At 55.3% G+C, this 11887-nt stretch overlaps 3 protein-coding genes across 4 annotated transcripts; all 3 read right to left on the bottom strand.

Annotated features, from left to right (window-relative positions):
* Positions 1 to 119: 119 nt before the first annotated feature.
* Positions 120 to 1792, bottom strand: LOC105699017 (L-lactate dehydrogenase). The gene is made up of 8 exons (XM_012423714.1): positions 1647 to 1792; positions 1453 to 1585; positions 1210 to 1327; positions 965 to 1138; positions 728 to 901; positions 542 to 659; positions 354 to 477; positions 120 to 290 (listed from the first exon to the last, which is right to left on the bottom strand). Exons 1-8 carry the CDS (start codon positions 1790 to 1792, stop codon positions 120 to 122), a joined length of 1158 nt encoding a protein of 385 aa, XP_012279137.1.
* A 270-nt stretch (positions 1793 to 2062) lies between these two features.
* On the bottom strand, positions 2063 to 5502 carry LOC105699225 (L-lactate dehydrogenase). 2 transcript variants are annotated; one of them, XM_012424063.2, is made up of 5 exons: positions 5029 to 5502; positions 4014 to 4172; positions 3466 to 3931; positions 3121 to 3362; positions 2063 to 2963 (listed from the first exon to the last, which is right to left on the bottom strand). In XM_012424063.2, the coding sequence occupies exons 2-5, from the start codon at positions 4137 to 4139 to the stop codon at positions 2799 to 2801; spliced, it is 999 nt and encodes a 332-aa protein (XP_012279486.1). In that variant the 5' UTR covers positions 4140 to 4172; positions 5029 to 5502; the 3' UTR covers positions 2063 to 2798. The 2 variants fall into 2 exon arrangements, with proteins under 2 accessions (XP_012279486.1, XP_012279487.1); XM_012424064.1 differs by lacking the exon at positions 5029 to 5502 and adding an exon at positions 4233 to 4332.
* Positions 5503 to 8952: 3450 nt separating this feature from the next.
* On the bottom strand, positions 8953 to 11885 carry LOC105699053 (L-lactate dehydrogenase). The gene is made up of 6 exons (XM_012423755.1): positions 11514 to 11885; positions 9986 to 10103; positions 9727 to 9900; positions 9492 to 9665; positions 9186 to 9427; positions 8953 to 9129 (listed from the first exon to the last, which is right to left on the bottom strand). The coding sequence occupies exons 1-6, from the start codon at positions 11670 to 11672 to the stop codon at positions 8953 to 8955; spliced, it is 1044 nt and encodes a 347-aa protein (XP_012279178.1). The 5' UTR covers positions 11673 to 11885.
* Between the last annotated feature and the right edge of the window lie 2 nt (positions 11886 to 11887).

Raw genomic sequence — 11887 nt, 5'->3', positions numbered from 1 at the left:
CGAAACGGGGCCCGGGCCCCCGCCGCCATCTTTCGGCCACGCCGCGAGGCTTCCGCTCTGGTTTTCTCGCTTTGGCAGACGATCAACTTTATTCGAAAGAAATCTCGTACGCTTGGGACTCATGACTTCGTCTTGACGCCCTTCTGCACGTTAAAGACGGCGTCCGCCGACGTTTGGAACAGCTTCTTCTCGTGCTCGGTGATGCGCATGCGGATCACCTTGGTTACGCCGTTTTCGCCGATGACGCAGGGTAGGGAGAGGAACGTCTCGTGGCAGACGTCGTGATGGCCCTGAAAGCGTTCGCTCGACGTCACGTTTCTCCTCACGTCGACCTAGGGCGAAGGGAGACTCACCTGGATCATGGTGGAGACCGTCTTGACGGCCTGGCTGTCGCGCAGGATCGCCCTGGTGATGTCGGCCACGCATACGGACACCGCGAAGCTGGAGGACCCCTTCAGGCACCTGACGGTGGCCCCTCTGAGACGAAAAAGGGGTGAGATTTACCGGGACGTGGCGAGACGGGATTCCACGACAAACCTACGCTCTGATCACGTCCTTGTGGATCTCGTTCCACTTCTCCTCGTCGGTCTCCAGGCCGATGTTCGGCAATATGTCCCGGAACTGGATCCCGGCGACGTTCACCCCCGACCAGACCGGGACTGAGCAGGGGGAATCCCCCGTCCGTTAGTGTCCCCGATCGACTTCCCCGCGACCGACCGGGCCTTACCCTGGGAGTCGCCGTGTTCGCCGATGACGTAGCCGTGCACGGCGCTGGGCGCCACGCAGAGTCTCTCCGCGATCAGGAACCGAAACCTGGCCGTGTCCAGGTGGGTCCCGCTCCCGATGACCCTGTTCACCGGAAGCCCGCTCACCTTCCAGGTGACCCATGAGAGGATGTCCACTTAAACAAAGGTGCGCTGATAGAGAGGAGGCAGGGGGAGGAAATGGGAGAAGCGAGGCTCACCGGGGTTGGAGACGATTACGAAGACCGCGTTGGGGCTGTACTCCACCAGCGGGGGGACGATGTTCTTGACGATGTCCACGTTCAGGCGGACCAGATCCATTCGGGATTGGCCCCTCTTCTGACGGGCACCCGAGGCTACGATCACGACCCTGGAGTTGCTCGAGACGCAGAAATCTGCGGACAGGGCGACTCGTCGTCGGTCCTCGGGCGACCGACTCTCGGTAAGGCTCTCTCCCTCGGCTTACCGGTGTCGTACTCTATGCGCGGGTCCCGCAGCAGCATCGCCGCGTGGGAGCAGTCCATCCCCTCGCCTTCCAGCTTCTTCGGGAACGCGTCGACCATCGCCACGTGGCTCGCGATGTTCTGGGGGAGACGTAATCATTGGGAGCTCTTTGGTAACCCTAGGCGGGGTTACCGATCGCGCCAGACTTCCGCGGGTTCCGATCGTCTCCGTCAGGCGAGCGATTCGCTGCGATCGAACGCGGTACCTGGAGGAGGATCGAGCTGACGCAGGCCGCCCCCACCTGGCCCGCTCCCACCACGGTCACCTTCCCTCTGCCGTCTCGGACGGGATCGGACACCTTGCAGAAGAGCTCGTCCCTGAGGCACCCCGGCCGCGACCTGGAAACCACGTGTCCTTTCAGTCTGCCGAAGCCGCTCTTCCCGGAGGAGGGGTACTTACGCGGACGAGGAGGACTCCCTGGGGCGCGCGGACTCCGCCGAACTCCGGAGGGCTTCTCTCAGGGCCGAGGGCGGGAGCGCGCTCCGATGTCGGCGTCTGGGCACGAGGTACCTCCAGGGGCTCCGGCCCGTGAGTTTCAAGACCATCTTGCCGGGATCTGGCCTCCTTTTGTGCGCATCCCTCGCGCTTCCGCGCGCTAGCTCGCGCAGCCGCCGATACCGACTACCCTCGAGGGCCTGGAGTAAAGACCCGGTCGGGACGACGGAAACTCTTCAGGGACTTTTTGCGAACGAAAGCCACGGGAGCCCTTTTGATATCCGACCTGGCGCGGCTACCAATTGTCAAACGATCTCGTGGTTACCGATGCACTCGGTGGCTCGGGTCTTTCGGATCGCGCAACCGATACAAGAGGTACCTCTTTTTGCAACACTTTATTTAACACGACGTACTCAAATCGGGCACGACGTCGCAAGAACCTTTACAGCCTTCATACACACGGGTATACATCGGGACGAGTACGAGAAGAATGGCATCGAGCCAGCAAGGGAAGGTTTCAAAGGACAACCCCTAAAAAAGGTAAACGTGGCAGCAAGACCAACCCCGTTCCTTTGTCCCTGCCGTCCTCGCCTCACCCAGAGGATGATTACCGTTGGTACTCGCATTCGATTAACTTACTTTACGGTAACGCTTGAATTATTTTGGTTTTGGGAATACTGTCAAACGCTATATAAATGCGAGCGAACGCCCGTAATACCGGCAGCGAGTAAATAACTCAAAAAACCCGCCCACGTTAATATCCTTTCTTTTTTACGTTCTCTCTTGAAATACGTGGAAAAATAGAAAATGGACTCAGTCCCGGAAGGTGTAGAAAAATAGAGAGACCGCCGGATGAAGGAGATCAAAGTTTGCGGAGGTACATGCATACATACCCTAGCTTCCTCGTGTATATGGCACTGCCAGGTGGTGGGGTCAACCCGCTAGTACTCGACCCCACCACCTGGCGGCGCCATATACACGAGGAAGCCATTCATGACCGCCAGGATACCAAGTGCGGTGGACGACATCGAGTCACACAAAACACTGGACGAACGTTACGACTGGCACGAATACTACCTCCACTTTTCTTAACCGCTTTCCATTTAACAATAAGTCTTAGAACTTTAGGCCCGCTTGCACCTCGTCCATGGTTCGAGCGGATTTATGCAAAAGTCCCTTTTCCTCGTCGGTTAGTTTCTGCTGTACCACGTAGGTGACCCCGTCCTGACCAAGGGTACAGGGTAACGACAGGAACACTTCGTTGGAAATACCGTGCAGATCCTGAAAATTTAATAGATAAGATTTCACGCGAGACGTCAAGAGACCCGCGAAAATGCTCGGAGTTTAAAGTTTCCCCGTACACATCAGCAAGGAACGACGTTCGTGGGGACGATCGCATGGGAAGGAAGAAAGAAAATCATCCTCAGGACGCACGTACCTTGACCATAGTGGAGACGGCGTGGACCTGGTTAGAGTTCCTCAAAATAGCCGAAGCAAGATTCGAGACACTGAGACCTATTGCCCAGGACGTGTATCCCTTTAGCTTGATCACCTCGTAGGCGCTCTGCACGACCTGCTCGTGAAGCTCGTTCCAAGACTCTTTGTCGTTCTCGGTTCCGACGTCCTTGTCCAAATCGCGCAGCCGCACTCCAGCGACGTTCACTCCGGACCAGACTGGCACTGAAAAAAAAAAGAGATGGTTTAACTCAACTACTCGTGCGTACGGCGTCAAAAGGTGAGAAAACGGAGCACCGCGAAATCCTCAAGGGATCCTCGACCGTACCGCTCGTGTCGCCGTGTTCCCCGATGATCCACCCGTGACAGGACGTCGGTGCCACGCCGAGTCTCTGCGACAGCAGGAAGCGGAACCGCGCGGAATCCAAATTGGTCCCGCTACCGATCACTCGATTCTTCGGCAAGCCGGACAGTTTCCAGGCGACGTAGGTAAGGATGTCAACAGGATTCGAGACGATCAGGAGGATCGTATTCGGGCTGTGCTTTACGAGCTGGGGGATGATGCCCTTGAAGATGTCGGTGTTCCTCTGGACGAGGTCCAGCCGAGTCTCCCCCTCTCTCTGTCGCGCCCCCGCGGTCACGATGCAGATGCTGGAACCGGCCGTAATGGCGTAATCGGTGCTGGCGTTGATCCGGGCATTCTTCAGGAATGCACTGCCGTGCTGCAGGTCCATCATCTCGCCCTTCAGCTTGTCCTCCACGACGTCCACCAAAGCAACGTCGCTGGAGACATTCTGAGACCGACGAACATATGAGAAGTCGTTAATAGACGAGTAAAGACATGACCGACGATTTTCAATGTTCCTCGGAGCTTACCTTCGTTAATATTCCAAACGCGCAGGCCATGCCGACCTGGCCCACCCCGACGACGGTTATCTTATTCCTGCCGTTAGGGACGGGATCCGTCACGGTCTTCAACAGTTGCTCCTTCACGGAAGTCATCCTTAATGGCCGGAGTCAACGATCTTCCGATAACTGAAAAAGCAAACCGACGTTATTACCCTCGATCGACCTTCGCCCGAAAGTTTTTAATACCACGGGCTCTCGCGAGCTCCCACGTGGGGATGGAGACGTTTATTTATATCGGCGGGAACGTCCTCCCGGAGACTCTCTCCGAATTCGTTCCCTCCGGGCGATCGACGCGATTCGCCTCGTGGAACCTCCCGACAGACATCGAGGGGACGCCGAGTCCCGGCCAGCCGCGGCAGATGTCGCCACCGTGCCGGCTCGAGGAGCGCGTGTCCTCCACCGGCGCGCCCTGCGATGTCTCTCCCCGATCGACCTCGATCGACCTCGATCAACCGCGATTAAGGGGATGTGAAAGTGGCATCCGAAAACTCAATCGTTCATAAAACTTTTCTACGAACAGGGTGTCTCAAATCGTTTCATACTTTAAAACGTGAATACGGAGACCCTAATGTAGGTTCTGAAACTCGGGAAATTTCATTTCTTTATAAACTATTTTTAAAATACCTATAAAGAAATTTGAAAAGAATTGAAATTTCATGAGTTTCGGGACCTTCCTTATAGTCCCCCTATTCACGTTGCAAAGTTCCGAACTATTCGGTAAACCGAGATGGAAGAAAAGTTTTATAAACATAACCTCTTCGACGCCACTTTCACATCACCTTAACGTACTCGGCTTCCTCGAATCTCGGCCAGTACACGACTGGCCTAAGAAATGCGAAAACGCGATTTTACGCCCGCGACGAGTCGGTCATAGGAGACGAGAGGAAACGAATATCTCACTCCGGCACCAGACTCGAATCGTTAGATCCGGAAAAAGCAAGGACGTCGGAAGGGCACGAGGACGAGACGCGGTAACACTCACTCTATGCAGGACTTCCGGGAATCCGCGAACCTTCTTAGCCTCCCGCTGGGTCCGTCGCGTTTGACAGCTCAAAGGCGTATGATTCCGAAGGTGACCTTGCTCGCCCCTTTTATAGAGCCGGCGCGGCCTGGAGAGCCGGTAGTCCTCCCTCCCCGAGGAGGATTCGTCGGCCCACCGGCCGCGAATCCACGACCGAGGAGTCGAATTCGTCACCGTCGAGGCGAGTTGCACGACTCCTGCGGTCGGGCCATCGATCCGGTTCTCCTGGAGCCGGCCAATCGCGGCCCGTCCTTGCGCCGTCCTCGCGGACGGGTGACTCCAGGGCGCCGACCATCGGCGCTGACGCCAAGGGTCTACGCGAGTCGGTTCCTCCAGGAAGTAGGGGCCTATCGATTAGGAAATCGTTTTGCCACTTCTTCTCGGAACGAGGGAAATCGGTAAAGGCCGCAGTCGTAACCCGCGTTTACTCGACCTCCGAGCGATTCCGCTTGCGTTCCGCTCGTCGACGAGGACTGCGACTACGGGAATTTAATCGGTCGACGGTTCGTCACCGACGGTACCTCTCGACGCAACGCGTTTATCGCCAAACGGAGATCGCAATCGCGGAATTCGGAGAAGTTGCGTCAGCCCGAGCGTTCGCGTCGCTCGGGCTTATGCAACCGCCCGGTGCAATTAACTAAACCACCTTTGAAATCGAGGACTCCCGACTTCCTGGAGGAGGTGAGATGTCGCCCCCGCCACCGAGACGTGACCGGCCACACGCGCGGAAGCGATTCCGCGAGACGCGCCGCTCGTCACGTCTCCCTGCAAGAGGGGTCCTGCTCCACCCTGGGATTCTTACCCCCGCGCGAGTCCGACCGAGTCTAAATACCTCAGCGGCTATTTTTGCACGAGTCGTTCGATTCATCGCACGGACGATTCCCTAGTAGCATAGAATAATTTCTAAATATTTCTTCCTAATCTATGCTAAATATCTCAAGCGACAGATCTTTTAAGATTTCCTTGTAGACTTCATTTGAAGTATTTCTTGAAATTCACAATGACATATTTAGTTTCAATAATTTATAAACATGGAGAAATTATATTTTCTAACTCGTGAACATAAGAAAAGTACATTTTTTACTTCACGACTATTATCGGACATTTCATTATGGGAGCAAAACGTGTGATATTGATTTTAAATATTTTTAAAACGGTTATAATGTATTCGGGAGATAATGTGTAAAAAATACTTGTATTAAAATGAAACGAAATGTTTTCTATATCTGGTGGAAAAATATTATGAAAACACATGGAGCTAATATTATATAGAGATAATATTCTGAAGTAGACGTTTTGCAAATATTTCAAATGTCTGGTCAATATTTACAAAGTGTACGATATTCGTTAAATACATAGAAAATATAGGACAAATATTTTGTGCTACTAGGATTATTTACGGGAGCCGCGAAGGGAACCCTCTAATTCCCCTGGTGGTTGTTAAGTTATTGGTTATGGCTCCAGAGTCTTCATCGCGCAGACTCTATTAATGCTGGCTTATTTACCGACGGGACTATTTCCAATATGAAGAATGCAACGGATGGGCGATATACGCCTTCTGCTAGGTTATAAATGTCTTTTATCACGTATGTAAACACGGAAATATTTTAAGAAAGAATGTATTATTTTGCCACTTGTATTCAAAATTCTTTAGAATTTCACGTTTCCAATGTGGCGGATGCCGTAGATGCATGATATATGTATCCGCTAGGTTAATGAACGTCTTTTAGCACACATGTAAACCTGTAAAAATTGTTAAGAAATCATTAACTCGGCCTCTGTGTTCATAATTCTTTCGATTTAACCCTGTTTAATGTCAAATTTCTCCCCAGAGCTATTTTATATTTAGAAACAAAAGGGCGTAATATACTAAAATTAGGGACGTATTATCCGTTATAATATACGCATAGGAAACCACGTATATTACATGACGTATTATACCTACCCAACCCTGTGTGTACAGCCCTTACGACATACCCAGCTGGGAGCGATTCCTTAACGTTTATCGATACGATTCAGAGATGGCGCAACGAGTACTTGTCACAGGTGTCCGTGAGTAATCGGTTTAAACGAGAGATGGCTCTTCGTCCTTCGTCCCGGCGTTGAAACGGCTCGTCTGGTACCTCGATCATCCGCAGCAAAAGTGGCGCTCGTGTCGCAGAAGAAATTTCATAGCTGTGCCCGCGTCCCCAAACGGAGGCTGCTTCGATTTTTTTCCCTGTTCCGGGTAAACGGAGATAATCGCCCGTGTAGCTATCCTCCGCTAAAATATTAGGAAAAGAGAGCTCGCGTCATCGAACGCGGCCAAGAGACAGAGAGAGAGAAAAGGAGAACTTCGTTCTCGGTGGTTTACGAGTAAAGCGGCTTCCGTGATTAAGCGATTTTAATTAATCGTTTCTTCCCGGCAATCGAAGAGACCCGAGTCCACCCGGAATACCGCTCGCCTCCTATCGCGAACGAAATACGTTCCGCGACGATCCGACGATTCGAACGGAGGGAATGGACGAAATCGAGCGAATCGATAAATCCCGGCTAGATCGCGCGTCGCGATCGTTTGCGGCTCGCGCCTCCCCCGAGGAAACGGGACGCGTCGTTCGTTTATGTATACGAGAGCGCGTCCCTCTCGCGCGCACCGGCCACTCCGTGTACGGTCGGAGGGGATCGAGGGGACGCGGTCGATCGGCGCGAGCGAGATTCCAGATTGCCGGCGATTATGCCCGATTCGAGATTTACGGGGCTGTTTGGCGCGGCCGGGACTTATTTATAGGCCGGAATCACTCCGGCCGGACTGTCGGGTCGCGGTATTCGGCGTTTCGAGGCCGAGGCGAGCGACGAGCCGGTATTTATGCGCGCCTCCGAGAGAGGGAGAGACCGCCTTTCAGCCGGCCGACGAGCCGCCTTTGTCGCCGCCGTGTCGCCCCTCTTAGCCCTTTACTCCCGACCGCGGCTCCATCGAGGACCCGAGGCCGGAGAAGGAAACGCGCGGGGCTCTCTAAATCGAGGAGAGGAGAGGGGAAGAATTCGGAAGCGGTAGATTAGCGGATATCTTAAGGTGAAGTGAAACACGTCGAGGAACTTGGTCAACGTCGATAAAGACGATTATTCTAAATGCCTACGTTGCCGACGTTCGTTTTTATATTGACGGCTGTGTCGAATTATATTGGATATTGTACCAAATGGCGTACACCATATATCGTTTCCGTACAATAATTATAAAGAAATCAAAGCAAAACTCCAGAAATCCTCTGGATTCATGCTTTCTGGGGCCCTAATTGACTGCAGAGGGACCCCCTGCGCCATCTGTAATTTCCAGGGAAATTAAATTTTCACTCCGAGACCTCGTATTACCATCGTTTTAGCAAAGAAGCGCATACAACACTTTTTTTGCCTATATCCCGTTAAAATACGAGTTTATCGATTACCACAGTGTTCTAAATTGTCGTAAAATTGTCCTGACCCTTTCGATTCTCATATCAGAGCCTTCGATGATTCTATATTGATCGAAATATGAGAGCTTGACGCCATTTTGATTCTCGTCTAGGCTGTTAAACAATTTTTTTGAAAAATCCAAATTTTCAATGTGTCAAGACAATTCTTAGATGATCAGGAGTGATGTGTCAAAGTTTCAGACAGTTTGGTCTAATACCTTTAAAAAAAAAGTGTTGTACTCAAATCGACTGATTTGAAGGGTGTTTCACTTCACCTTAATTACCGATTGAGAAGTAAATCGAGCCGGGCAGGTGGGTGGATGCGGAACCACGATCTTATGCCGTCTCGCCCCGGGACGAGCCTTTGACCAAAGTCGACGACGAAATGACCAAGATATCAACGAGGTCGATCGGTTTCCCGAACTCAAGGTTTATTTCCGTTTGGCGAGGTTCGCGGTCACTCCAGCTGGTCCATTATCGGCTTCTGCGCCTCGTAGATCGCCCTGCAGGACGCGGTCGTCAGGTCCTGCTCCTCAGGTGTGTAGAGGTGGCGAACGTAGGACTGGACGCCGTTCCTCCCCACGACGCAGGGCAACGACGCGAACACGTCCTTTTCCAATCCGTGACGACAACCCTAAAAATCGCTGGTGGATTCGTCGAGTCTCTCGTGGCCGGGCTTCCTTTCCTCACCTTGACGAAGGTGGACACCGTCAGGCAAACGCGAGTATTCCGGATGACCGCGTCGACGATCTCCCCGATGCAGATCCCGATTCCCCAGGGACAGTGACCCTTCCTCCGGGTCAGCTCGTCGTTGCTGCGGACGACCCTGGAGTGGAGCTCTCCCCAGGCCTCGGGGTCCGACCTGGAGCCGATCTCTCCGTTGACGTCCCGCAGCTTCGTTCCTGCCACCGTCACGGCGGACCATACCGGCACTACGGACAGAGGGGGTCGTCAGGGCGGAGGCGCCGGAGCACCGGAACTTCGATCAAGAGTTACCGGAAGTGGGTCCGTTCTCTCCGATCACGAAGGCCTGGACGGAGCTCGCGGAGATGCCCAGCTTCTCGGCGATGAACCACTGAAACCGGCAACTGTCCAGGAAGGTCCCGACGCCGATCACGCGGTTCGGGGGGAACCCCGACAGCTTCATGGCCGCGTACGACAGGATGTCCACTGAACAACGTTCCACTTAGTCGTTAGCGTCCTGCGGGATGGGACGGGACGGAGATCCTACCGGGGGTGGTGGCGATCACCAGGACGCTGTTCGGGGCGAACTTGCAGACGCTCGGGATCGCCGTCCTCAGAACGGCCAGATTCCCGTCGAGGAGGGTCCTGGGATCTTCATCGGCGGCTGGACGTCTTCCGCACGCGATCACGCACACGGCAGCCTCCCGGGCGGCGGAGAAGTCTGCGGGATTCGTCGAGCTCGCTTTCATTCCGTATCCGGGACTCGGTTCGAGAGAACCTGCGGAGGAGCTCAAGGGAGGTCTTACCTTTCGTGCCGACGATGGCAGGATTGCCCAGGAAGCCCGCGGCGTGACCGAGGTCCTCGGCCTGCGCCCCTGCAAGGTCCCCGTTCGCGTCCAGGAGCACCAACTCGGAGGCGAGGCGCTGATTGAGAATACGACCGGGCGACGATTAACGGATCGTCGAGATCGCTCGTCCCCCACCGACGCCTCTCCGACGCCTCTCCGACGCCCGAACCGTTCGACGGTTTCTTTCGCTTCGTTACACCCAATCGTTCTACTTTACGGTTCCCGGAGAAGGTGTTTCCATTTGCACTAGTTTTTTAACCACGACGTTCGACGGATGGGGAACATCGAAGAATCTCGCCGCCTCCGGTGACACGACGACCTCGTCGACATCCGTGATCGGGGTGCCACCCGTCGGATCTGACGGACGTCCGGCAAACGCAGGCGTCGACCTTAACGAATCTGCTCTTGAACTCTCTCTCCAGATGCGCCGACGAGAACGGCGGATCGTAGTCTCGAGGAAGACCCGGCCCCTTCGCGGAGCGGCAGCCGCTCGGGGCGGGAAGGTCGACTCCAGGAGGGAGACTCCCGAGACGAGGAGGGCGGGACCACACTCTCCAACGCAAAAGCGGGAACAAGGACCTCGTGTTCCAGGGAACCCCGAAAGGGCCACATCCCCTTGACCAGGGGAAGCGAGGACCCCCCCAGGGGGCGAGACCCGGGGTCGGAATCCTCGGCCCGAAGATTCCCGGGACCGGGCCGCAACGCTGCACCGGGCGACGCTCGTAAAGGGACAGGCGTCCTCTCAGAAACGGACACTGGCCTTTCCTCGCGAGGTAGCGTAGGAGATTCGGTCCCGGGTGGACCGGCGGGCCCTCGAAGGGGGACGGCAGTCGACGGTCGACGGTCGAGCCGGGGCACTCGCCCAGGGCGCTCCCGAGGGGCGACTCGTACCTGGCGACGATTCGGTTGATCCTCTCCGAGAGGGAAGGCCGCGGGACCGGGAGGCAGGCGCGGAACTCGCACATTTCACGGGGGCATTTCGCTCGACGCCGAAGCTTCTCGCTGGGAATTTTCCACCAGGACTAACCTAAAAGGGGATTTCGGACGGCAAGGTCGGGAGGACCCGCCCGGCCTCCGCGCCGAGACTCGCCCGTCCTCTTCCCTCGTTTCATTTGTCGGGAACTCGTTTCCGCGTGGTCTCCGCGGTACCTGGATTCGATCGATCGATTCCCTCGAGAGCAGCTTGCCCGCGTCGAGGCCGGCTTCCGTCCGGTCGGGCCCCGAAATTGGGCCCGCTCCCGTGGAAGGAATCGTCCGGTGTCGACTTACTGGGGCGCGCCTCATTTTCGGCAATTCCTCGCGTCCGTTGGTCGGTCGGGGTGCGGAGAGGCGAGGCGGATTTCGACGAGGCTCTCAAGCGTTTCCCTATCTCGAGCCGATGGGTCTCCGGTCGACTCGGTACCCTCTCCGGGGGTATCGGTATTCGGAGTGCACTGTTCCGGGGAGGTCTAGGTCGCCGGCCGATCACCGGCCGAAAAGAGATTACCTTGAAGAGGATCGCGATCGCCGCCGATACGCCGACGCATCCGCTGCCGACTATGACGATTTTGACGCGTTGGCCACCCTCGAGAAAATCCGCGGGTTTGGTCATTAGATAAGCCGCCGTGTTGGCCCGGGTGCTCCGGGGGGATCTCGACTCGGCCATTTCGCGAAAAGGCTCCCCCGATGGGCACCGACCGCGATTCCCGGCTCGGGAGGAGGACTCTCCGATTTTGGACCGCGGAATTTCCTTTTTAACCCCCGCGGGCGGACCGAAAAGTTGAACGAATCGCTTTGAAGTCGCGCGACTTCTCGCGACGTTCCGAGGTAGCGGCGTTGCTTTGCCGGTTAATCGACTCGATGTCGACGAAGCTGCCTCGG

Source organism: Orussus abietinus, unplaced genomic scaffold (genome assembly GCF_000612105.2).
Source record: "Orussus abietinus isolate OABI.00-Male unplaced genomic scaffold, Oabi_2.0 scaffold3, whole genome shotgun sequence".
Taxonomy (NCBI): Eukaryota; Metazoa; Arthropoda; class Insecta; order Hymenoptera; family Orussidae; genus Orussus; species Orussus abietinus.
The sequence above is the reverse complement of the archived record's forward strand: the minus strand, read 5'-3'. Positions and strand labels throughout refer to the sequence as shown.

Excerpts from the sequence above, each read along its gene's own strand:
- LOC105699017 (XM_012423714.1), bottom strand. The coding sequence starts at position 1,792 with ATGGTCTTGAAACTCACGGGCCGGAGCCCCTGGAGGTACCTCGTGCCC. Across the intron at positions 1,586-1,646 it reads AGGGAGTCCTCCTCGTCCGC|GTCGCGGCCGGGGTGCCTCA; the intron begins GTAAGTACCCCT and ends CGTGGTTTCCAG. Across the intron at positions 660-727 it reads CGAACACGGCGACTCCCAGG|TCCCGGTCTGGTCGGGGGTG; the intron begins GTAAGGCCCGGT and ends CCCCCTGCTCAG.
- LOC105699225 (XM_012424063.2), bottom strand. The coding sequence starts at position 4,139 with ATGACTTCCGTGAAGGAGCAACTGTTGAAGACCGTGACGGATCCCGTC. Across the intron at positions 3,363-3,465 it reads GGAACACGGCGACACGAGCG|TGCCAGTCTGGTCCGGAGTG; the intron begins GTACGGTCGAGG and ends TTTTTTTTTCAG. Across the intron at positions 2,964-3,120 it reads CCGTCTCCACTATGGTCAAG|GATCTGCACGGTATTTCCAA; the intron begins GTACGTGCGTCC and ends TTAAATTTTCAG.
- LOC105699053 (XM_012423755.1), bottom strand. The coding sequence starts at position 11,672 with ATGGCCGAGTCGAGATCCCCCCGGAGCACCCGGGCCAACACGGCGGCT. Across the intron at positions 10,104-11,513 it reads CGATCGCGATCCTCTTCAAG|CGCCTCGCCTCCGAGTTGGT; the intron begins GTAATCTCTTTT and ends ATTCTCAATCAG. Across the intron at positions 9,666-9,726 it reads GGTGATCGCCACCACCCCCG|TGGACATCCTGTCGTACGCG; the intron begins GTAGGATCTCCG and ends AACGTTGTTCAG.